Raw genomic sequence first — 24,130 nt, 5'->3', positions numbered from 1 at the left:
AGTGAGGCTAGGCGAGTGCTAGATGTTTCCACAGACAAAACAGAGTCCCTGGGGAATCAAGGACCCCATCTTGTTGATCTTTATTTCATCATGACTTCATAAATGCTTACCTGATACAGAGTAAAACTGAAATGGAAGTTATTGATAAGCTCTGAAGTTTATGTTAAATCTGTCATTATTCCACTTAATTTAAAACATAAGTAAAGAATATGTCCAAGGGAAGGAGATAGCCATCTTCATATTTGCAAGGTTGTCCAAGAGGAGTGAAATTAAACCTGGATGAGGCTCTGGATTAACATTTAGAAATCAGAAAGGGAAAATGTTTAGCTCACCACAGAACTAATATTTTTAGCAGGTAAAATGACTGGCAATGGGCTGGGACGCCTGGGATGAATTAAGTCTCTGAGTTACTCGCTGAGTCCCTCGCTGTGTGCATGCTACAGCTAGAAGACTATAGTCAAAGCCATAGGAAATAAGTCTGTGGAGCCATAAAACCAAAGAGCCAATGAGGGGAAGGCTCTCCCTGCAAGGGAGCTGAGCCTCACCAGGCCCGTCATTGCCATGGAACCACACCAGGCTCTGCCCGTGAAAGACTGCTCTACAGGCTTATTTCAAGGCAGGCCTTCAGAGTCATTGCAGGCTTCCAAGGGCCTCTCCTGTCCTGTTGAGAACACTGGAACTGTCACCATCTGAATGAAGTCTCAGCAGCTGTCCTCAAGGGCATCAGAACGGAGCCTACAATACCTCCAGGCAGGGCAGGCCAGTCTCTCCCCTCTCTCTCTCTCTCTCTCTCTCTCTCTCTCTCTCTCTCTCTCTCACACACACACACACACACACACACACACACACACACACACACACACACACACACACACACACACACACAGAGGCAGCCATAGAACTGTCCCTCTTTTCTGAATGAAAATCTGTAGCCTCCTTCCTGGGAGAATTGATTCCTGGCAGTCCACAAGAGCAAAAAAGTGGTGAAGAGAAAGCAGGATGTGGGGATTTTTTTTTTCCGGAGCTAGGGACCGAACCCAGGGCCTTGTGCTTGCTAGGCAAGCGCTCTACCACTGAGCTAAATCCCCAACCCCAGATGTAGGGATTTTTGTCCATGTCTCTACCCCATTCCTTTTCCCTCCTTGTATACAATTCACCATCCTTTGAGGCTGTTTCTTTGTCCCACCTTGCAGTGTGGTGTCACTGTCATCTGACTCCTTCTTCAGAACCTCATGATTCGGAGCCCTGTTTAGGTCTGCTGTTCTCTAGCAGCCTGCATGGCTCTGCTCCTGTTCTCCACACCAGAGCCTTGCGCTTCCTGGCTTCTCTCTTACTTCTGGCCCTCAACATTTGCAAGCCCAAAGCACTAGTCCATCTCCTACCAAACTCCAGACTGCAGTGCTTAGCCCAGGCAGTCTGTCAGTCCTTCCCAAATCTTCCTGTCCCCTGAGATTTAGTTAGAAGTCAGGTCACTTCTCTGTGCTTAATACTCTCCTCCTTTGGGATGTTTGTAATACTCTGTGTTTCCTTTATATTACCATTACTTTCCAAGCAGGAGCTACCTTTCTTTGTGTGTCTTTGTAACAGAGCCATGGCCTAGGACATAAAGGTGTTCAATATCTGCTGGCTGAATGGAGGCAGTTCTAGCTGCCTCTCCTCTCCGCACCTCCACAAGACAGAAGATAGAAGAGGAAGGACAGACAAGTGTCTCTAGCAAAGCTGGGTGTGTGGGTCGTTCAAATTCCCTTTGGTGCATGTTCAGTCAGCCTGTGCTGGGTTCCAAGTGTCAGCCTGTCTTATCTCCTGCAGAGGCTCCTCCTACCCGACTACTGCCACCATCCTTTGGTTTTCTGTCTGTTTTCTAATGCCCTCACCTCAGGCGACCCCATAAGTGAGTCTTGTCTTTTTAAACTTTCCTTATCTGGTTAAGACTCCCAAATAGGAACAGAAGAGAGTCTTGTATAAGAGAAGTTAGACAGTCCATGATTAACGAGTGAGGCAGTATGGTACAGTATAGCATAGTAGAGTTAGTATTAGTAGCTTGTGTTGAGGGCCACAGTCATACTCCTAGGACTCTGTTGAGGGAGGGGAAGAGGATTAACACTTGGGAGGCACTTGCCACTCAGCATACAGTGCTATGTGTGTGCACAGTACCCAAGCCCATGGTGACTATGCAGTCAGCCATGCTGTGTGTGTGCTGTAGGAGAGGAAGCAGAGGCTAGGGAAGGGAAGGGAGAAGGCCGTGTGCAGGGTCACACAGGTAGTAAGCAGCAAGGCAAAAGCAAACCTAGAATAGAATTCCAACTCCAAGGCTCTTTAGCCATTTCAGGTGAACAGGATTATTTTATTTTATTTTATTTTATTTTATTTTATTTTATTTTATTTTATTTTACTTTGCTTTTTAAGAAAAAGTCTTAGTGTGTAGTTCAGGTCTATCTCAACCTGACAGTCCTGCCTCAGCCTCCTAAGTGCTGGGATTAGAGCCACAGGCCACATGGATTGGCTTCTAATTATGTTATTGTTGAGTCAGAAATTTGGGGAGTTAACTAGGAAATTAATGTCAGAATGGTAATTTGAAGGTAGAAGATCACATTATGTAATAATCTTGGCATGGTCCTTGGAACCACTGATAGATATAACTAGCGTCTATGTATCAAAGCTCTCCAAAAATTAATAGTACCAGAGGGTGATATTAAAAGATAGATTAAGCTCTCACCTGCCAACCCATTTCTGTGAAATTCTAGCACAACCAAGGAAAATTTGTGATTTTTTTTTTTCACACCCTCTCGTCAGGTTATCTAGGACTGTTCCTGCCTGCTTAGGTGATGAGCACATGACATAAACCTTATTTATCAAGAAAAAATTACACTCCTGCCTTTTTTATATGAAAATAAGCAAAAATCGTTCCTTGCCCAGTCTGCTGCCTAGATGGGCAGCTCACCCTCCTCGCGCTCGCCTCGCCTCCCAGCTCCCCTCGGCGTCCACGGCAGACCCATCCTCTTTCCTGTGGTTTGCTGCTCGGTTTTGTCAATCAGGCAATGGCTTAGTCTACACCTCACAAAAGGTTTTCCTCCAGGGATCTCGTCACAGCCGGGAGAAGGGAACACACATCTCACCCCAGTACTTCACAAGTCAGGTTCTGCGCTTGTATGTGTACATGCGTGTGTGCAGGTGTGTGTCAGAGGACACATTGAGGGGTTGGTTTTCTCCTGCCATCATGTGGTGATTGAATGGGTTCATGTTATAAAATGCTTAGAGTGAGCCTGTAAATGTCATGGAAGTGTTTTTGTGTCTTCCTGGCCAAGAGCAGGGTGTGGGTCTCCACTTCCTGTGGTCTTCAATGAGATAGTAAAGTTCCCTCAATATAAAGCTTGCCTTCCTGATTGCTTACCTCTAGATATTTTATCTTTGTTTAAAGTGACTTAAAATGATGCCTCATCATAGTCTAACCCGTGCTTGGTTTGTTTAGTAGTAGTAATAGTAGTAGTAATTGTTGTTGTTGTTGTTGTTGTGTGTTGAGCTTTCTTATTGTTTTCCAGTGAGTTTTCATTTTTCATTTGATTCATTTAGATTTTTAGATTCAATTAATGTATCTATGAAAAAAAAGTTATTACTTTGCCTGTCTTCTAGTTTTAATTTCTCTTACTTTTTTCCACTTACCTAATAAATCCGTCCTGCTTAATGAACTGACTATAGCATCATCACTATTTTATTTACATTGACTTTTTCTTGTTTTCTTTGTTTTGTTTGGTTTTAACAGTCTCGTATAATCAACAGGCTGACCTCAAATTCACTGTGTAGATGAGGATGACATTGAATTCTGATCCTCCTGCCTCTACATCCCATTGTTGTGATAGTTGAACTGTGTGACTCTTATGCTCAGAAATATTAAGAGTGTGCATGTTGGTCCCCCCACCGCACTCCCAGGATGATGACCGGGTTCTGTCCTGTGCGGTCACCCACAGATGCTGAGATTTACTTTTTACCCTAACGAAAGATGGAGATTTTAGAGAACCGCGGTCAACGAAGGGCAACCACCCTGACACCTCAAGTGAGGTGAAGGTGACTGCTGCTTCTAGCCTTTCCCCTTGGCAATCCACCAGAGAGTGTGACCACAACGCAGTGGGCTTCCCTGGGACCATCCATATGGTTGCTAGTGCATGGCAGAGGCATAGAAAAGCGTCTTGGATAGAGTTCTCACAGATGTCCTCCCAAATCTGAAGGCTATCTGTCAGCAACTGCTCAGGCCTGGCCTCGTGACTGTAAAGGACAGCTGTAATCTTGCCTGCCTGTATTGCTTTTCTTTTGCTTCATATCAAATGTTCATAAGCTTAGCAGCATAAGTGTTCCCGTTTGTTTCCTCACAGAGTCAGTCAGGAGTCTGGGTAGGTCTTTCTGGCTTCTCTGCTCAGGGTCTTTCAGGGCCAAAATCAAGGTGTTGGACTGGCCTGGTCTTGCCGGAATGCTCCTGGGAATTATCCACTTGGAACTTGTTTAGGTTGATGGCAGAGTTAATCTCCTTTCAGCTGTAGGTCTAAGGGTCCCCATTTTCTTGCTGGCTGTCAGCCGGGGGCTTCTCTTCTCCTACAGACCATCCATTATCCTGCTCATATAACTCCTCCATCTTCTGGCCAGAAATGTCCCATCAAGCCCTTCTCTTGCTTCCTATTTCTCTGACTTTCTCTTTTGCTGCCAACCAGGGGGATTGGGGGGGGGGGGTGCTTCTGCAAGTGTGTGGTTAGGTTAGACCCAATGGTTTCTCCATTGGCTGTAAACATAAAGGAACCGGAGAGTAAAGGAGACAGGGACAATTTTTTAAATTATTCCTGCTATTGTCCACTTCAAACTCAGATAAGGAAGGTAAGGTATCCTTCCCTTACACAATTGTCACTCCTTTAAGAATTAAAGGCTTTCTTCCAGAGTGGTGCTCTCTAGTGCTGGAGGAACCTTTAAGGAAAATGGAGCTTTGTGGGACATCACTGAGTGCAAGTCCTTGAAGGAGACCATGGGACACTTATGTCTTCCTCTTCTGTCTTTGGCTCCCTGACAGATGGACCAGTTTGTGCCACACTGCCACCGTGATGTGTTACCTCAACAGAGGCCCAAAAGTGTGTGTGTGGGTTGAGGGAGGGGCACTTGATCACAGACCAAAACCTCCAAACCATGAGCCCAAACAGCTATTTCTCAGGATATGTTAATTGCCTCAGGAGTTTCATCATAGTGAGAGGAAGCTGGCTAACAGAAACAGTTGTCCAGTGAGTGCTTTCTGCTTAATGAGTTGTCAGATCAAACAATGACTCACAGTATTCCACAACAACTCACAACAGTGACACTCTTTGCTGGTTTGGGGTGTTTTTGAAGCTCTGTTTATTTATGATCAACCGAGACTAAACTTTAGTAAGCACGTGTGAAGTCAGTGAACTTCCTTGAAACAACTTAAAAGGCATAAAGTAGCTGTATTAAAATAAAATTTACATTTTTAGAGGAAAAAGAATCCACTAATGAGAGGAAAGTCCATTCCAGAGAAGTCTGACTTTTGAAGCACTTGATTGCCAGATCCTCTAAAGGAACCGGGGAGACTTCAGAACTGCAGAGACGGGGTTGGGGATTTAGCTCAGTGGTAGAGCGTTTGCCTAGCAAGCGCAAGGCCCTGAGTTCGGTCTCCAGCTCCGGAAAAAAAAAAAAAAAGAAAAAAAGAAAAGAACTGCAGAGACAGTACAGAAACTGGGAAATTAACTTATAATATATAACGTTGGAAGACTGGATGTGTGTAAGTGTAACTTAACCACAGCTGAGTACAGATGTAAATGTTTGAAACAGAAATCAAGAGCCGAAAGCGGTTCCTTAGATAGGAACTGGCAGTGTCCTGTAAACGCTGCTAGTAAGTGAGCAGCTCAGGAGCGAGCTTTCCTCAGCAGCACACGGTAGCTAGACTGTGCTGTGGTCCTGCTCTCAGACTTGAATTCGAATGCAAGCTTCTCTTATTTGCTCCCAAGGAAATGGAAATGTCAGTGCACCCTTGTTATTTAAACATTCTTGTGCATAGAGCTGAATTCATACTACCCGTCTTGTGTGACAGTTTTGAAGATTACTGAAAATGTACAAGTAATTACTCAATCTGCGTGGTACACAGATCATAGTGTGGAAATGGTGTATCCATAAACACCCTCACTCAGAAGGCTACGACTCAAAGTGGCAGGGGCTCGTCAAACTCTACAGGAGTTTTCCTCGTTGTGGTTGGTTGGTTAGTTAGTTGGTTGGTTGGTTGGTTGATTGGTTAGTTGGTTGGTTCAAGACAGTTTTTCTCTGTGTAGTCTTAGCAATCCTGGAGTGTGATTTGTAGACAAGGTGGCCCTGAACTCAGATATCCACCTGCCTCTGCCTCCCAAGTACTGGGATTAAGGGTGTGTGCTACCACTGCCCACCTCAAATTCTGCGATTTAACTCTGTCTCTAAATCTCAAATTATTTCCAAATTCTCCTACTACGTATATGAGTGTTCATATGTATATACGTATGCACACATTTCTGCCTTCATGAACATTACCATACACAGACTGTTAGATGATTATTGAATTGAGTAACTGCTATTAATGACCAGATATACTCTTTGTGGAGAATATATTTAGAAAACATTGAACAGGCCTTTGTTCCTTGTGTGCTCAAATTTATAAGAACAGATTTTTTTCTTATTATTGTGTGTGTGTGTGTGTGTGTGTGTTTGTGTGTGTGTGCGCGCGCGCGCGTGTACATACAAGGCTGAGATCAATAGGGTTGTAGTTGGGGTGTAGCCATACAGTGGAATAGTACTCAGCAAGTTAAAGCATAAACTACTCCCATGTACAACCTATGTGGATCTCAGTCATGAATGAGAGGAGGCAGACACAGTTATATCCCCTAGGACTGTTTCCACAACATTCTAGAAAATAGCCCTTGTTATACTAGAATGAAGTTTCAGTCAAGTGTACAGTTCCAGATGTAGTCAGATTGTATCAACAAGAGTCAAGAATGCTGAGTGTGATCAGTTTAAGGACTGGGGTGGATGTGAGTTGGTCAGAGATCAATGCAGAATAAATCACATGTGAAAGTGGGGTGTTCCTGTCTGCCAGCAGTAAGGGTGGGGTCTGTTGGACAGCATGGGCATCTATCCCAGTGGATCCTGCACAGCCTTCAGGGCACATGTCTTCCTTTGAAGGAGATTAGTTGAAATTGTTTACAGTTGCTTCCACAATTGTTTTGCTTGTCCACTTCAATGTTCATTCCTGAACTTCATGAGTTAACTCACAAGGGCTGCCAATGATGGAGACTCAGGCTGACTATGAAGTCATAGCCGGTAACAGTGCTGTTCTGGAACTCCGTCCTCTAGGTGTGACATGACCATTGCCATCTTAAGATCAGAGCATCTCTGGTTGCCAGGAGACAAGATAGAGTCCACTAACATTACCTTGGAGAGGGGAAGAGGACCTGTGAGGTTGCACAGGTCTAGGTCACTAGTAGCATCCCCAACCCCTTCTGAGGACAAATAAGCCATTAATGGTCAGTAGAGATAGGAACTTTCTTAGATGGTGGAGCCGCCTGTGAGCTGCTGTGCTTCTGTAGGTAACCACTCATCCGTGTTCTTGTGCATAACCCCAGTTAAGCTCACTGCTTCGCCAAGGTAGATGGACACAGTGGCTTCAGTGTAAGATTCTGATGCAAAGTCTATTTGTAATATAAGGGCTTTTGTAAGGATAAGTGAGCCTCAGATGCAATGTGGTTCATAAATACAGTGAAGCAACACAGTACAAAGAAAAGAGCCTGTGCTTAGAACCCAGAAACTTGGACTCGCCTGCTCTGAGATCTGCTGTGGGGCCACTCTGTCTCTTGTGTGAGAAACAGGTGGGAAGGCGTTTCCAGTGCCTTAGCTTAAACTGCGTTCCGAGGGCAGTTGATGTACACCTTGGAGACTGTCTGAAGCCTTGTAGTGCTGTTAGGCTGGATGCTGGGGCCTCAGAACTCGGGGCGGCAGGCTTGGCTATGTAAAGTGTTTACATTACAGCCCATCTATCGTGGAAAAGACTGGCATGTGTTTATAGATGGGCTTGGGAAAGTATTTAGGTCACTCTTGCAACCAGGAGGCTCATAATCAAGTTTTTATGCTTTTCCCTGGAGATGTATGTTGCCAAGACTCACTCTGAGAAACAGTGTATCTGCTCATGCTAGACTATCCAGGTAGCCCATCTATGTCTTTGAATGAGTTGTAGTTTCTTCTAGAAAAATGGACTTGGACACAGCAGTGCCCTTTTAAAGCTTATAATCTAACTCTTTTCAAGTTAGTGGGACCCCAATACTTGGTCTTGAGTTGAAATATTAGGAACCACTCCTACAGATTTTTAACTACATAAGCCATCTGAAGTTATGCCTTTGATGCATATGTACATTTTTAATTTCTTGCTTTCAGTTCTTGCAGATCAGTTCTCTTTGTAGTCAGATTTACTGTAATCCCATCACGAAGTGTTGATCTTTTAGTAACCTTTATTGAAGCCACATATTAATCCACATTCCCTCACGGTAACAGACGGTTTGTATCAACCGTCTCGTGCGGCTCAGCTCAGGCTCCATATGGAGCCAATAAGCCATGCAATAAGTGGCTCTCTCTCTCTCTCTCTCTCTCTCTCTCTCTCTCTCTCTCTCTCTCTCTCTCTCTCTGTGTGTGTGTGTGTGTGTGTGTGTGTGTGTGTACACATGTTGTTTAAAGTGAATTTCTCCTCTGCCAAAACCTAAATGACAAAATGATTCCTAAACCCCAGAGTCTTTCTTGACCTAGAAAAATTGTGTTTAAATTTCTGCTCAGTAGAGGGACACTCACTGAGCAAAGCTCTCAGAAGTACACTCATGGAGTTGCAGAGGGCAGTACCTGCTGATGTACTTGCATTCACTCACCATGCTGTGTAAACCAGTTCATTCCAAGCCCTTAGAAGCGCCAACATCGAGGTCAGCCTGTCTTACTTGGTAAATCTCACGCAATCGGATAGGCCTCAGGATGCGATGGCATACTGAAATTTTATATAAAAAGAGGAGGGTGGAGTAGAAAATAGGCCCTGGAATTTGGCCGCACTATAATTGGCGTTGCAGTCTGAATGTACCCCACTTTAGCTGTCTTTCTGTTTGTTCCCTAACTATACAGCCAGCTTCCTCCTCTGGGCTGTTCTTTTGCACTCAGACAATGCCATTTCTTAGTTCATCCAGGGAAGCCACACCTCACTTGTCCACTCCCATCTCGTTTGGGATCTGAATGCTCTTTTCATCCCAGTGCCTACAACCACTGAAGTGCAGAAAGCTTAGATGCTTCCATGGCGTTCTAGACCAATCAAAAAATTGAACTTCAGGCTAATTGAAACCTAAATTCCACTTATGAACTGCCCAACCTCTGGGTGGTGGTGCAGGAAGATGCTGTTACAAAAGGGTTTCATTTCAGAGCCTAATTTGAGGCAGTTAGACCCAAAGTGATATTCTATTTGCTGGTTCCTTGTCCTGCCCCTCCTCAGTAGGGAGAGGTAAAAGTAGCTGGATGTAGGGAGGTGTGGTACTGCATGTAGTCAGTGGGGCTTGATGGAGGTGAGGCAGAATCCCATACAGAAAACAGCTACTGACTCAAACTCATTTTCTTCCTGGCTTTAACTTCTGATCCTCCTGCCTTCACCTCCCTGGTTCTCATCCTCTAAAAGCAGACCTCAGGAGCCCTATTCTCTGGAAATAAGACTCATTGGATTGGTCAAGATTCTCCAAAGAAACAGAACTGACTATATATATATATATATATTCAACAATGACTCCCTCCCAACAGAAAGCCTAAGAATCAAATAGTTGTTTGGTCCACAAGGCTGGGTGTCTCAGCTGATCTTCATTGAGTGTCAGAATCCAGGAGAAATCCGCTGTAATGCCAAAGAAGGAAAAGTCCCTCACAGACGACCTAGCAGCTTGGGTGTAGTAAACACACACAGGAGTGCAGATGTAGTCAGGCGGACAGCCAAGCACAGCCGTGCAGCCCTCAGTCCCCACAGCAGTCGGAAGGCAGGTGCTATTGCTCCTCCTCTTGCTGCCATAACACGCCACAAGGATTGCATGGTAAGAGGGGTTCTGTCCAGCTGTGGCTCCAAGGACACCTTCCTCACTGGGCACCCAGAAGGTGTGCTGGATGGGTGGGTGGCTAAGCAAGAAACCCTGGAACTTAGCAGGCCCAGTCCTGTTTCTGCCTTTTTTTCTAGTTTTCATTTTTCTTTTCCTTTCTCTCTGTTTCTGACAGTACCTTACCAGGGTAACTTGTTAAAGAATATGAACGTTTGAAAGCTTGAAATTACTTGACTAACTCAACCCAGGAAGAAGTTTGCACATGGCCACACATCCAGGTTGGATCTGTCACTCAGGTTCCTGACACCCACATCACACGTCAGTCTGTCCATTTCCCTGTGTTGTTAGTTTGAAGCTGTTAAAATAAGTGTTTTTATCACTGCCACGCCAGCCAGTCCAAAGTAAAAAGACTTAACCATTGTGCTTATATTTTGCCTTTTGATCTGAAGTAACTCATTCCTTCCTTTGCCAATTCCCATCTAATTAGTTAAGTAATAAGCCATTATTGAGCAAGTTTTAAGCCCAGCCTTGTGCTAGATGCTGTGGGATCAGACAGAAAGAATATGCATGCATATTAATGACAGTAAGGCTGTGTTGAGTACTTGGCTGGGCCGGACACTGGTTTTGGCCACACTGTATGCTTTGAGGCAGGAATCATCCACTTTATACATAAGAGGGAGTAGAGGCAGTAAGTGAGCTGGCTCACCCATACATCTCTTCAGGGAGGAATGGGCTGAGGAGGTGCATGTGGTATCGTGGAGAAAGGAACAGTCTGCCATATAGCTCAACCCTGAGCAGTATTTATGGAGGCTCAGTAAGTCCACCTCTGAATATTGATTTGAGAAAAAACGGGGTGCTGAAATCAGGTGAGGTGGCACATGCCTGTAATCAAAGACATGGGAGGCAGAAGCAGGAAATTGGGGGATTTGAGGCCAGCCTGAGCTATATAGCAAGTTCCAGGGCAGCCTGGGTACATGAGACCATGTTTCAGAACATGTATTGAATGTATTGAGGACAGTGAGAGGAAAGTATATATGGGCAAACAGAGTCAAATCTCAAATTTAATAAATGCGGGTAAGATTGAGTGAAAGGAATGGCGAACCAGGTGGCAGTGGTGGCACACACCTTTAACCCCAGCACTCAGAGGCAGGGGTGGAGGATCTCTGTGAGTTTGAGGACAGTCTGGTCTTAAGAATGACTAGCCAGGGCTACACAGAGAAACTCTGTCTTGGACCTGTCCCACAGTAGGACCGTGAACGCTGCCGAAGTGGGGAGTTGGGGAGGGAAGTGTTAGCCGTGACATTTAGAAAGATGACAATGGGGATTAGAAACAGCCAGAAGCAGTGGCTCCTGGAGACAGGCATTGTTATTCTTTCATTAGAAACCTATGCCACTTTAGACTACTGCTTTGGTAGCACTTAGTAATAAGCTAAATTTATACAGAAACGTATATGATAGGAACTCTTTTTTTTTTTTTCTTGAGACCAGGTCCCATGTATCCAAGACTGACCTTAAACTCTGTATATAGACCAACTTCTGGTCCTCCTGATCAGCCTCCTGAGTGCTGGGATTGCAGGGCTTTGCTGGAGCCAAACCTAAGGCTGTGTGTGTGCATGGTGGTCACACCATCTGAGCCTGATGTCAGCCCCGCAATACAAACATCTGTCCTTTCTTCTCTACACTGGAAACTGAGACTCGCATGATGGGAGGAACCAGAGCTGTAATCAAGAGGCTCCAGTCTGAGCAAAGGAGAAGCCATGTGCCTTTGTGAGGCTGGAAAGGCGTCCCATGGCCTCCCTGTACTGTTGAATCCTGAAATGCTAACTTGGCACAGTAGTGCAATGTAGCAAACACGTAAAGCCTCGATGGATGCTTGGAGTTCCCACATTTCCATTTCTCTGGCTGAAATCAGACTGAAGAGAATCTTTTACTGTGGTCTCTGAAAACTCAGCACCCACGTCCCTTGTGAAGCCTGAGCAGGCAGTTGACTGTTGGCCCAGAGACGCTCAGTTTCATGCTCTTCCGCATAGGTCTTTTTTAATATTTAATATTTTTCAGTATGAATCACAGGTGAAATTTTCATGTCATGTGTAAACAATTTCACTTCTTATTGAAACAATGAATTCAGGAATGTCATTTTGGGATATCAGCCATTTTGCTTTTATCAATGTATGGAAAAAATGCTTTTATATTAATACAAGGAATGATGTCATCTAATATGGAGTAGATCTTATAATTCAAGGCTAGCAAATCTCAGGAGGTGATTTAGGTCACCGAGCTAGGTTTGAAGGGAAGAGAATATTTTCCCCTGACCTCCTGAGTGCTGTTACCGATTTTCTCCTCAGTCAGTGGAGTGAATGCAGTAGAAGGAACGGCTTGTGCAAAGCCCTCACTGGTTCTGTGTGTACTGATAAAGCCCCGGGAACTTACCACTGGCTTCAGTCGTAGCCAAGACACCTTCTCGTCCTAACAGTGTGTTTCTGCCTTCTTACTTGATGTACGTGTTCACGCAGAACATTCTAGACACTCACTTGTGTCGTGGTATTCTCCTTTAGAGTCTGAGTTCCTGAGAGTAAGTTTTAAGGATCACTCAGAAAACCAGCTGAGTGCTGGATGCTCATGGATTAAATTAATATTTTGATAAAGTTTTATTTAACTCTTAAATTCACGTTTTCTGTCTTTTATTTTTGTGTTGCTAGTGATCAAGCGGCCTCCTCACATTCACACATAAAACACGGCGAACATTGTAGAGACACCTAGAGTGCAGCTCCTGTCGAGTGACACTAATACATGGAGGGTTTTGAGGGGCTGGAAAGAGGGTCCAGTGCTTGAGAGCAGCAGTACTCTTGCAGAGACCGGGGTGCAATTCTCAGCACCCGTGTCCGGTGGCTCCAGGGATCCACAGCTTCTCCCAGCCTTCTCAGACACTAAACCTCTGAGCCTCTCTCAGCCTCTTACCACACAGACACAGGCACATCAGTCACATAGACATGAAATTAAAAGGAAGGGGGGTGGAAAGATGGTACTTACTGCTCTTGCTGAGGCCCAGGTTTAGTTTCTAGGACCCACGTGGTGGCTCACAACCTCCTCTAACTTCAGTTCCTAAAGCTCCTATGCCTTCTGCTGGCCTCTGTGGGGCCAGGCCATATGTGGCACGCCTATATACGAGCAGGCAATATAACCGTACACATACAATAATAATAAATTAATCTTTTCTGATTTAAGTAAAATATTCCTATGAGGTATGTCTGTGGTGTTAGAAACCCTTACCAAGGTCTGGGAATGGAAAAGACTAGATCAAGGCCTAAGGTTGGCCACATTGTTCAAGGTGTAAGGTAATGGTAAAAGAAGAGCCATTTAATGTGGTGCCTCTGCTGTGGTTGATGTGGCCTTCGTACACTTAAGTGTTTGATGGTTCAGGAGTTCATCTTCCTGAGCATAGCCTAGCATCTGCCAAAACAGCTCTCATTTCAATCTCCTTCCCTTGCAGCTGAGATACCAGCACGGCCTGGGGACTCCAGACTTGAGGCAAACTCTTCCTAACCTGAAAAACTTCATGGAGCACGGACTGATGGTCAGATGGTGAGTATCTGTACACCTGACTCCCACGCCTGGGGTGCGGCTGAGTCCCCTGCAAAGCTTGCCAGACACCCGCATTGCTCTGTACCTGCCTGCTGGGCCTTCTGCTGGCATGAGATATCCAAAGAGATAAATAGGCAGCCATCTCAACTTGTAACAGCAGAGCCCCCTCTGGGCGAAAGGCAGATAATAACAGGAAGTCCTGGAGTGAGATGCTGAGACAGGCGAGGCTAGCTGACGCCTGGAAGAACAAGCAGAGAACAGGGCCAGCAAATGAGCACCAAGACAGCAGCTAGAACTAGAGTCTGAGCCCCAGGGTCGCGATTAAAATGTGCCTCATGTTTGGTCACCATGTGCTGTCCCATGCAGGCAGACTGCTGACTACAGCCTCAAGGTTAAAGTGGCTCGTGTGTCTTGAGTAAGTGGACACTGTGCTCATGCTGTTAGGGATCCTGAAGCTTGGTCCCGGAGCAAATCTTGTAAGTGGGAATCAGATCCTGAGAAAGTGGTAGCTGGCAGTGGCCAGTCTCTCTCTTTTTTTTTTTTTTTTTTTCTTTTTTTTGGAGCTGGGGACAGAACCCAGGGCCTTACGCTTGCTAGGCAAGCGCTCTACCACTGAGCTAAATCCCCAACCCCTCAGTGGCCAGTCTCTTGAAAGACACTCTGGCTTCTGAGCCCAGATGTTCTTGTACGATATGTGGACTTGAACTCCAGCCTCTCTGAAACTTGGCTTTCTCGTTTTAACCTCTGCCCCAGCAGTTAACCTTAGCAGTTCATCGTGAGGATGAGACGTGAGGTAGAAAGTCTAATACCAGCTTCATTCTCTCTTGTGCAGTGAAGGCAGGCCCTGATACTGAGAAAATGACATCTCTGGTTGCTCTCTGACATTTATTTTTGTCCCATATGACCCTCAGAATGACAGGTTTCAGACGTCTTTCTTTACAAACAACCCTCCCCCCTTAAGCAAGTCTTAGCTCAGAATATCAAACTAGCTGTCAAAGCTTGATATTGACCTCAGTGCCCAAATGCAGGCAAAGAATCAAGGTTTAATGCAATATAGCATCAGTACCTGTGCTGACAGAAGTGACTGCAGATGTTTGTGTGTCCCGTCCCTGTAACCCTGAGCCAGGCTCTCTAGAGGGTCATGTAATGCTTCATCCCTACCCTAAAATGTGCAATTCAGGAGGTAACCTAACACAAGCATTAAGCCACTTAAGATAGCAGGAAAGAGGCAGCCATAGCCCTGCTTGATGCATCACCAAGAGTCAACCCCATCCTAAACACCCAGAGAACCTATGTCACTTACTGAGGGAGCTCTTTTCCCTCTGATAGACAGCACCACCTCTCCTGAGTATCATGGTCTGTTTCCACACTTCCTGTTCTGTCTCAGAGTTTAACTTCTCTCCAGAGGCTCATGCCTCCTTCTTAATTATTCTAAGATGTAATTGCTATATGTCTGGATGTGGCTTGAGGATGTGCAATAAACAGCATCCCTCTTCTCCCTTGACATTTGGAACCATTTGAGAATGAGGATATAAGAGACAGACTAGAGTAATCAAAATGTCAGTTTTATTACTGATAAAGCCTCTTGGAAAAAGTGGCTTTAGATCTGTAATAAAAAGGGTTTGCAAAGACATCACTCAAAATTAAACTTACTCTGAACATTAGCCCAGCTTTCCTATAGAGGAGGCCCTTAGCACACTGCAGAGAGCTGTCATCTGACTCCCTGGCAGGGCCCACAGAATGTTGAGCCAAGATTACATAGATTCTGCCCCTAAATCACCCACAGAAAAGTTCTCTAGTAAAAGTGCAAGTGGGGGGACAGAGACCCATGTGGCTCCTAAGCCAACAAGAAGAGGCCAGTGTACTCAGCCATCCCGAACCCGAATGAAACTTCCGCTCGCATGGCTCTGTAAAACACTGGGCTAACTTAGAATCTTGATTTGGAATTTAGTTTGAGTCATTTGGTTGCTTAATGATATTGAACCTTATTAATTATAAAGATGGCATCTCATGCCGGGCGTGATGGCACATGCCTGCAATCCCAGCTCTTGATGAGGGAGGCAGGTCAGGACTCCATGGTCATCCTCAGTGAGCATAAAACCAAACAGTCCTTTCGTCCTGTTTTTAAAAAAAGAGTTTCATATATCCCAGGTGGCTCTGGCTGGCCTGCAACTAACTCCCCACTGGTGATGGACTATGCCTGGGATCTCAGCACTGAGGAGTGAAGGCAGAGAATCAGAAGTTAAGGCCTTCCTCAGCCAAACAGTGAGACCAGCCTCGTCAACCTGAGACCTTGTCTCAAAAAAAAGAAAAAGAATCTCCAAAATCTCTGTGGTTGTGGCATGAGCAGACGTGACGAAGTTACAGCATCACAGTAAACTGAGGATCTCTGCTCCTCCTGCTCTTCGGAGGGTCCATATAGGATGGGAGATCTGTGTCTCGCAGTCTGACAAACACGCAACAGCTCAGTGGTTTTGTTCACTGAGGGAACACTGGTTTGATGTCTAACGATTACAGGACTGTGTGTTTCTGTAGTGTTTATGTTTGGGTCCTGTTAAACTCACTCTGATCGGATTCTGTGCTCCATCAATGTGCCTGCTAAGCTCTGTGCCAACCTCAAAGGTCACTGTCCTGAATTATCCTGGTCTGTGTGTGCATAGCCTCCAACTTTGCTGGCAACTCCTGCCTTCCCCCACCCCTCTTACTCACCCTCACTCAGACCACCAGCCTTTCTTATCCTACAACAGGATCAGTGCAGTTCATCTCCCTGACTCTTGTGCCTCTGCCATCCATTCTCTGTGAGTGTGAGTGTGTGAGAGTGTGTGAGTGTGTGTGTGAGAGTGTGTGTGAGTGTGTGTGAGTGTGTGTGTGAGAGTGTGAGAGTGTGTGTGTGAGAGTGTGTGAGTGTGTGTGTGAGAGTGTGTGTGTGTGTGAGAGTGTGTGTGTGTGAGAGTGTGTGTGTGTGAGAGTGTGTGTGAGTGTGAGTGTGTGAGTGTGTGTGTGTGAGTGTGTGAGAGTGTGTGTGCGTGTGTGTGAGAGTGTGAGTGAGAGTGTGTGTGTGTGAGAGAGAGTGTGTGTGAGTGTGTGAGAGTGTGTGTGAGTGTGTGTGAGTGTGTGTGAGAGTGTGAGTGTGTGTGAGTGTGTGTGTGTGAGAGAGTGTGTGTGTGAGAGTGTGAGTGAGAGTGTGTGTGTGAGAGTGTGAGTGAGAGTGTGTGTGTGAGAGTGTGTGTGAGAGTGTGAGTGTGTGTGAGTGTGTGAGTGACAGAGCGGGAGAGAGGGAGCACAACAAATCATTGCAACTGTAGATATCAGGGCCTACAATTTACTGAAAATGCTCACCTCGGCCCTCCTCCTGCCCTTCCCCACTTGCAGCACTGTCTTTTCAGCAACTCAGTTCTAAGGCACGGAGAAATTAAATGACTGTGAGTGCCACTGGCCCATGAACCTGTAGCAATGAAGGAGAATCTCAGTCTCCTGGCACTGACATAGCAGGACCATTAAACCCTGAATGTAATGTTCGCACGGTGCCTGTCTGTGCCAGCCATGGCAGTGCAGTAACAGGCGTGCACTAAGGTAATGACCACTTGCTGCTCTCTAATGAGAGCTGAGCCACTGTTTTCAGACACAGTACTGGGAAAGTGAGTGCTCCTGAATAATTCCTAGTCAAGAGCACCACGAGGCCAGGCTCCACAAGCCTAAACAAAGCTGGAGCAAGCTGGTTCAGCCTCAGGAACTCTGAGAATTTCCCTAAGCCTTTGTAGACTGGGGCTTCCTCACCCTACCCCCAGCTTGTGCTCCTTAGGGCAAAGGCCAAACAAACTCAGCTCCTCCTTGGGGAGACTCTTAATGTCTCTGCTCCTAGGAGAGATTTAACATCTTTTAGGAAAGAAAACACTTGTGCATGGTTGCCACTGGTAGACAGGTCCTATGGAGGCGTACTGCTGTCTCTCCTGATGGAGTTTAGGATCTCAAGCTGGCAAAGAATCAGTGAATTCATGGAGTTCCTTGGGGAAGCATCCAAGCAACATGACAGCTTGTTTTGTTTGATTTTGTAGAGAAAGGACAGTGATAAAGGCTCTTTTAATGAGGTGATTTTTTTTCTTGTATATCACAGAATTCTTTTTTTTTTTTTTTTCGGAGCTGGGGACCGAACCCAGGGCCTTGTGGTTGCTAGGCAAACGCTCTACCACTGAGCTAAATCCCCAACCCCATATATCACAGAATTCTTAACTAATACTGTCAGCCTCCACCTGAGCAGCCCTAAAGTGAGCCCTTTCTCTTAAAGCACACTGGTATGGGCGTGGTTCTCGCAGGTTTTTGACAGCTCTTTCCCAGGTGACCCCTGTTTTTCTATCCTAGTATTGGGAGCCCAGCTAGAGCTGCCAGGTGATGCCAGTTTGGCAAGCAGAATTTCAGCTTAGAGCATCTCCCCAAATGCTCTGCTTAAAGTCACCTGCCTGCCATCTGGGCACCCCTTTCTTGTGTTCTCTTCCCACTACAAACTGGTCTAAGATGAGTCGATGAGTGTGTTCAGAGCCACTTCAGGGCTAAGTTACGGTCAGAGAGGAATGTGTTTGCCGTCTGAGGCCAGTGGCTGCCGTGTGACAGTTTGCCCTGCACAGAGCTGGAGAGGGATGTCTGCAGTCAGGGCCCTTGCAAATGAATGTCCCCAGCCCCCCCCATCTGAACAGACCCCAGCCATAGCACACACATTTCTGACCACAGTGCTTCACCAGAACAGTCTACCCCTGCCCTGTGCAGATGCTCCCAGATTAAGGTGTAGCCCAAGCCATACTTTATGCCCTCACCACCAAGCACAGGGCAGATGTGGGACAAAGGTGTATTCCCTCAGTGGCTCAGAGTCACTTCTGCCAACAAAAGTAATCCACAGAGCTTGTGAGCAGCACACGCTGGGATCTGCATCCAACTTACTTGTGCGGCCCCGGCCTGGCACAGGGCAGTAAATGCAAAGTAGCTGTCTTCTTTCCATGGGACAAACACCCATAAGCATTCTCACTACTTGTCTAATCAAGGTAACAAAATACAAACAGAAAATAATCAAAAGTAAAGGTATAAGATGCTCTAAGAGAAGTTACTTGATATGGCCATTTGGGGAGCTGACATTGGAGTAGGCTTGAAACACAGAATGGACTTGGGTGTGGGAAACTTGGTGTAAGATGGTGGTTCTCACTTCCTGATGCTGACACTTTAATACAGTTTCTCAAGTTGTGGTGACCCTCAACCATAAATACTTCATAACTGCTATGAATTGTAATATAGTTATCTGTGTTTCTTGATGGTCTTAGGCAGCCCCTGAGAATGGGTTGTTTGACCCCCAAAGGGGTCATGACTCACAGGTTGAGAACCATTGCTCTAAGACAGCATAGTGCAGTTAAGTGGAAAGAGCCTGGACTCTTTAATGCCAATACCTCTGAGCTCAGTCTCTGGACAGAACTGAGGGTAACAGGACCTAGCTGACGGTGGTGCCAGTTTAAATAAAGGTGCACCCAGCACGCCTCACTTAGCGGTTAGTATGAATGTATAATGAATATGCTGGTCATAGTTGTAGCCTCCTTTTTAAAAATTATTCATTCTTTGTTATATAGGTATTTTGGTTTTCTTAAAGTCCATGTTTGTCTTACAAATAGGTATTCATATAGTTCTTGTGTTTTTATGTAACTATTTTCCTCTCAAGCCATTTTAACTAAACCTTTCTGTAGACTCAGAGAAAAACACCCTGCAATCTGGTTGCCTGCACATATTGGTATTCTACCTTCTTACTATTGAAAATCCGGGGTTGGGGATTTAGCTCAGTGGTAGAGCGCTTGCCTAGAAAAGTGAAAGGCCCTGGGTTCGGTTCCCCAGCTCCAAAAAAAAAAAAAAAAAAAAAGAAAAGAAAAGAAAATCCATTTACTTTAGAACCTGTCTGTACGTATTTGTGCTTCTAACAATCCTGAGAGCTGAGGGCAGTAATAACAATCGATCATGGTTCACAGCTCAGAAAACTGAGGCTCGAGATGACTTTCCAGAATCACATGATAGCCACAGAGGACAGTTCTTGTCACACACCATGATGGCCCCATGCATGCTGGTGTCTTCTCTGTACCTTCCCTGCCTCCCCATCCCTCTGATACTGTGTCCCATTACCCTGACACCTGTTAAGGTTCCTAGAGCACCTCCAAAGCCAAACCCAGAGTCTTCTAGAATGATACATCGCAAGGCCATCAGGGTTCTGGAGGAAGCTTACCCAGGCACCTCAGAACGCTTTGCAAAACCCATGAGACCTGTAATGCTGGAATCCGGCCTCTGTTCACTCCCTATTCTGTAGTTAAGAAAGAGGAAGAGAGCCAGGGCCTAGAGCACACACATTTTTGCCTGAAATCCTTGTTTTGTATAAATGCTGCAGTTCTTGAAGGAAGATTTGACAAAAACATGATTTCAAAGCCCCCTGTCATGCTTTATTAAGGAAATTTTTATTCTAAATTTCACTTTTTCTAATCATAAAGCATAAATTCACCATTACCTTCATGCAAGAGAATGTGATATAACAAAGAGCATACCTGGGGGTTGGGGATTTAGCTCAGTGGTAGAGCGCTTGCCTAGCAAGCGCAAGGCCCTGGGTTCGGTCCTCAGCTCCGAAAAAAAGAAAAGAAAAGGAAAAAAAAAAAAAGAGCATACCTGGGGAGCAGAAGGCAGGGGTGTTGGTTTCTGCTGTATCACCTAAACTTCATAAATTACTTTCTATGTGTCAAGTTATTTTTATTGATATTATTAGAACTAGTCCTGTTTCCCAAGCATAGATATGTAGAACAAATGAGATATGTCTGCCAAAGGGGTTATAAACCAAAAGAACTATATAAAATAATCAGCTGGCCTAGAGAGATAACTCAGGAGTTGAGTGTTTGCACTCTTCCAAAAGACTGGGCAGCTCCCAAGTGTCAGTTAACTCCAACTCCAGGGCATCTGACGCCTTCTTTTGGCCTCTGTAGGTGCTGCACTCACTTGTGCACATACTCACAAATTAAATCTTAAAAAACAATGGAGTAAATTTTCATGCATTTGACAATTCAGGTTTCTCCTGTGCATCTTGTGCTGTTCAAGAGATGAAGAGCATCTCTAAAGCAAAGTTAACGCCATCGGACCCAGTTCACGTTGGTTTAGTGTCTAATCTAAAGTAGCTGTGATAGATTGCATGTTTTGAAGGACATGCCTTGCAGAACATTCTCACACAGTAGTCTCTCACCATAGCTGTGACTCAGGACATAAGGGGCTCTTCCCCTCACTGACCCTGCTCCTCATCTGCCCTGCTCCTCATCCTCTGTGCTCCCCAGCTGCCCTGCTCCTCACCCAGTCTGCTCCTTCCTTTCCTTCCAGCTCCTCCTTGCCCCACATGCTCAGTCTTGTTTTCCTTTACAGAGAGACTTGAGCCCAAAGCTTTGAGTAGAAATAGAAGGAAAAGGTCCTTACTCAAGAACTCTGGATCTTAGGGTGGGCATCTGTTGTTTGACACAGGTCTGGTGTAACCAAACCCAGCCTTAAAACTCTTGACCACCGCCTCACCCACAAGGGCCGAGATGACAGGTTGGCATTACCAGGCTGACTTTAGCTGTGGCACACTTAGGCACGACTGTTTCAGTAAACGTCTGTCTACAGTAAACACTGGTGCACCTCAAGTCTCATGTCTTACAAACATCTTCCTCATCCTTTCTCTTAGTTTGCTGATGCCAGACTCAGAGCTGGACTCTGGCAGGTGACCTCCAAGGGACTTAAAACCACAGCAGCTGATGATAGTCTTTAAATTTAGATCAAATGACATTGTCTTTGAAGTCTCAAGAGTACTACTTAAGTATCACGTGGGCTTCTTTTGAGAGTGTGGCTCTCAGGCTGGTGCGTCCTAATACAGAAACTGGAGCCTAGTAGGAAGTTAACGCAAACGTAAGTTTTACTGGAGTTACTACTCTTAAGATAGCTATTTCAGAGCGGCCTTGATGGGCCATCTCCCTGCCTCTGGACTGGAACACACAAGGCATGTGGGCATCTGTGGGACTTTAAAAGACCTTGGGGGGGACAGGCTCCTTCCATAACTCATTCCAGAGTTTAAACACCCTCACTTCAGGAAATTCTTCCCTATATTTAACTTACAGCCCCCCTCCTGCGGTTAACACCCATTTCCGCTTCCTTCTGTCTTCAGTCAGGATGGAGAACAGCTGTCCAACATCCTTTGTGCTCAGACTTGCTGCCAGTGACTGATTTTTGCTCGCTGGGACTGCTTTCTCCTCCACCAGCAAGTCTGATCCAGATTGAAGATGTTGGCTTTTCATGTTTGTGTCTAATTTCTGTTTGCTTCTCCTGATTGTAAAGTAATATCTACTCAATAAAATTTAGAAGATATGAAAAGTAGCCGCCAAATACAGAGATGGAAACACTGTCAGGGCAGCCAGTTTTCAAGGCTCCTGTGTCTGTGTCAGGGCTCAGCATGAGCAAACAAACAGCAGTTTTCTGGCAGCTGCATTTTATAGGCAAAAGGAAACAGGTAAGTTAATTTTTAATAATATATTTGATCTAACTCAAATAAGATGCAAATTATCTAGCTAAAATAAGGCCAACATATTCTTACTACTTTAAAATTATTTTTTTAAGATTTATTTATTTACATGGGTGTATACATACTTATGTGCACCTTATGTCCTGGTTCCTGCAGAGGCCAGAAGAGGGCATTAGATCCCCTGCAACTGGAGTTAAGGTGCTCTAAGCATCCATGTAAATACTGGGAACCAAATCCAGTTCTCTGAAAGAGCAACAATGCTCTTACCAACTGAGTCTTTGCTCCAGCCCCTTAAAATGACTGATAATGTTATTTTACCTTCCTTAAATCTCGTATGTCTTAAAATTGCCATATCTTAAATCAGAACAGCCATATCGAAAGCCCCAGGTACAGGTTACTGTATGCACCATGAGCTCTGTACAGTGATAAATGCAAAGTAGAAAGTTGGAACTCAAGAAACAGAATGCCAGGTACCCTATATACAGTTTGCTTTATAGCTTGGTTCCAAGATGGGATACACACAGGTCTAGTGTTAATTCAATCTAAAACAATCTAAAATCTTAAATCTCTCCCTGCCGAGAGAGAGAGAGAGAGAGAGAGAGAGAGAGATCCATGCTCTCATTTTTCTTCCTTCCCTTCTTCCCCTGGTTAAGGTTCCCCAAGGCGCCCATTAGCTGCAGCCTCTTGTGCAGAAGCTCACTCCTTCCTCATTATTATGTACATAGCACACACCATGGTGTTGTGTTTATTATTTTATTCTCTGGCTACAGGAAACCTGGTAACGATGGGGACCTTCTTTGTGCATCTCTTTACTCCAGAGCCTCACAGACTGACAAGTAGCGGATACAGGTTCCAAGATGTCTGCTGGAAACGTGTTGAAACACTAGTGCAAAGCTGGGTGACAGAATCCTGCAGCCTGGGTGTGGCCAAGAGATTGTTCAGATGGGCGTGGTCGGAGGAGCTTCCAGGAAAAGTGGCACTGGGGTTGGGTTTTGGAGGGTGGTTATGTTTAACCGAATGGAGAGAATTCACAGAAAAGCCACTCTAAAGGTCACCGTTTTTCAGGAGGCCTCCTTTAACACATGCTAACAAGGACATCTAATAGCCATCTCCAGAGCTTATAATTACAGTAAATTTCAAGAAGGCTTAGTGATAAGCTCTTTCTTGACCTAACCCCAAAATGGCCACTGATCATTAATCCCTGGGTTTAAGCTCAGCTTAGAATACAATTCCTAGATTGTCAACTTCTGGGTTTCTGTAAAGATCATTCGTTCTCTGTGCTGCTTGTCTGGCAGTTCTCCAGGTAGAGAGTACTTATGGTATATCCTTGCAGCTAGCCAGACGTTCCTAGGTCAGGAACCCCTCCATCGGTCTCCCAACACCCCTGGGAGTCAGACCCATTATACTCTTCCGACTAACAAATGGAGATGTTGAGGGACTGAGGGACTGAGGGACAAACTCACAGGTGACACAGGTGACAGACCACGAAGATGCGAACAGAGCCGGTGTGGAGTCCAGCTTTAATCCTTATCAAAAACAGCCTCTCACTGTGTTTAGAATTACATGTGGTCCACACACAGGATCCTCTACCTGCTGCTCCAGCGAGGGAATCCTGGCATCACTGCCTGCTGTTTTCATCCAGCCCACGGGCTGCACCCAGCATCATCGTAGGATCTACATCTTCAACTTTATTATAAATCCAGGGTTGGCTGGGGCTGGAGCTCAGTAGTAGAGCATGTGCCATCCACACTGGATCCCCAGTACAGCCAAAGCAAAGAGAGGACAAACCAGAGTTCTGTTCCCAAAGGTGCAGACTTAGGCCCCTTCTGTCTCACCTTGTTCTTAGACAGCACCTCTGCTGTCAGACTCCCTCCACTTGCCTCTGGCTTCCACG

General features: G+C 45.4%; 1 protein-coding gene across 4 annotated transcripts in view; it reads left to right on the top strand.

The window, feature by feature from the left end:
* Positions 1-24,130, top strand: part of Uvrag (UV radiation resistance associated) — a 257,835-nt gene that overhangs the window by 222,626 nt on the left and 11,079 nt on the right. For 3 of the 4 annotated variants that reach the window (XM_039113251.2, NM_001401542.1, XM_039113238.2), the window contains one exon: positions 13,600-13,691. In XM_039113251.2, the coding sequence (XP_038969179.1) occupies positions 13,600-13,691 (92 nt within the window). Of the gene's footprint in view, positions 1-13,599; positions 15,992-24,130 lie in introns of those variants that run through there. The other variant, NM_001107536.1, reaches the window with a different exon arrangement.

Source organism: Rattus norvegicus, chromosome 1 (assembly GCF_036323735.1).
Source record: "Rattus norvegicus strain BN/NHsdMcwi chromosome 1, GRCr8, whole genome shotgun sequence".
Taxonomy (NCBI): domain Eukaryota; kingdom Metazoa; phylum Chordata; class Mammalia; order Rodentia; family Muridae; genus Rattus; species Rattus norvegicus.
Note: the sequence above shows the minus strand (reverse complement) of the source record. Positions and strands in the feature narration are given on the sequence as shown.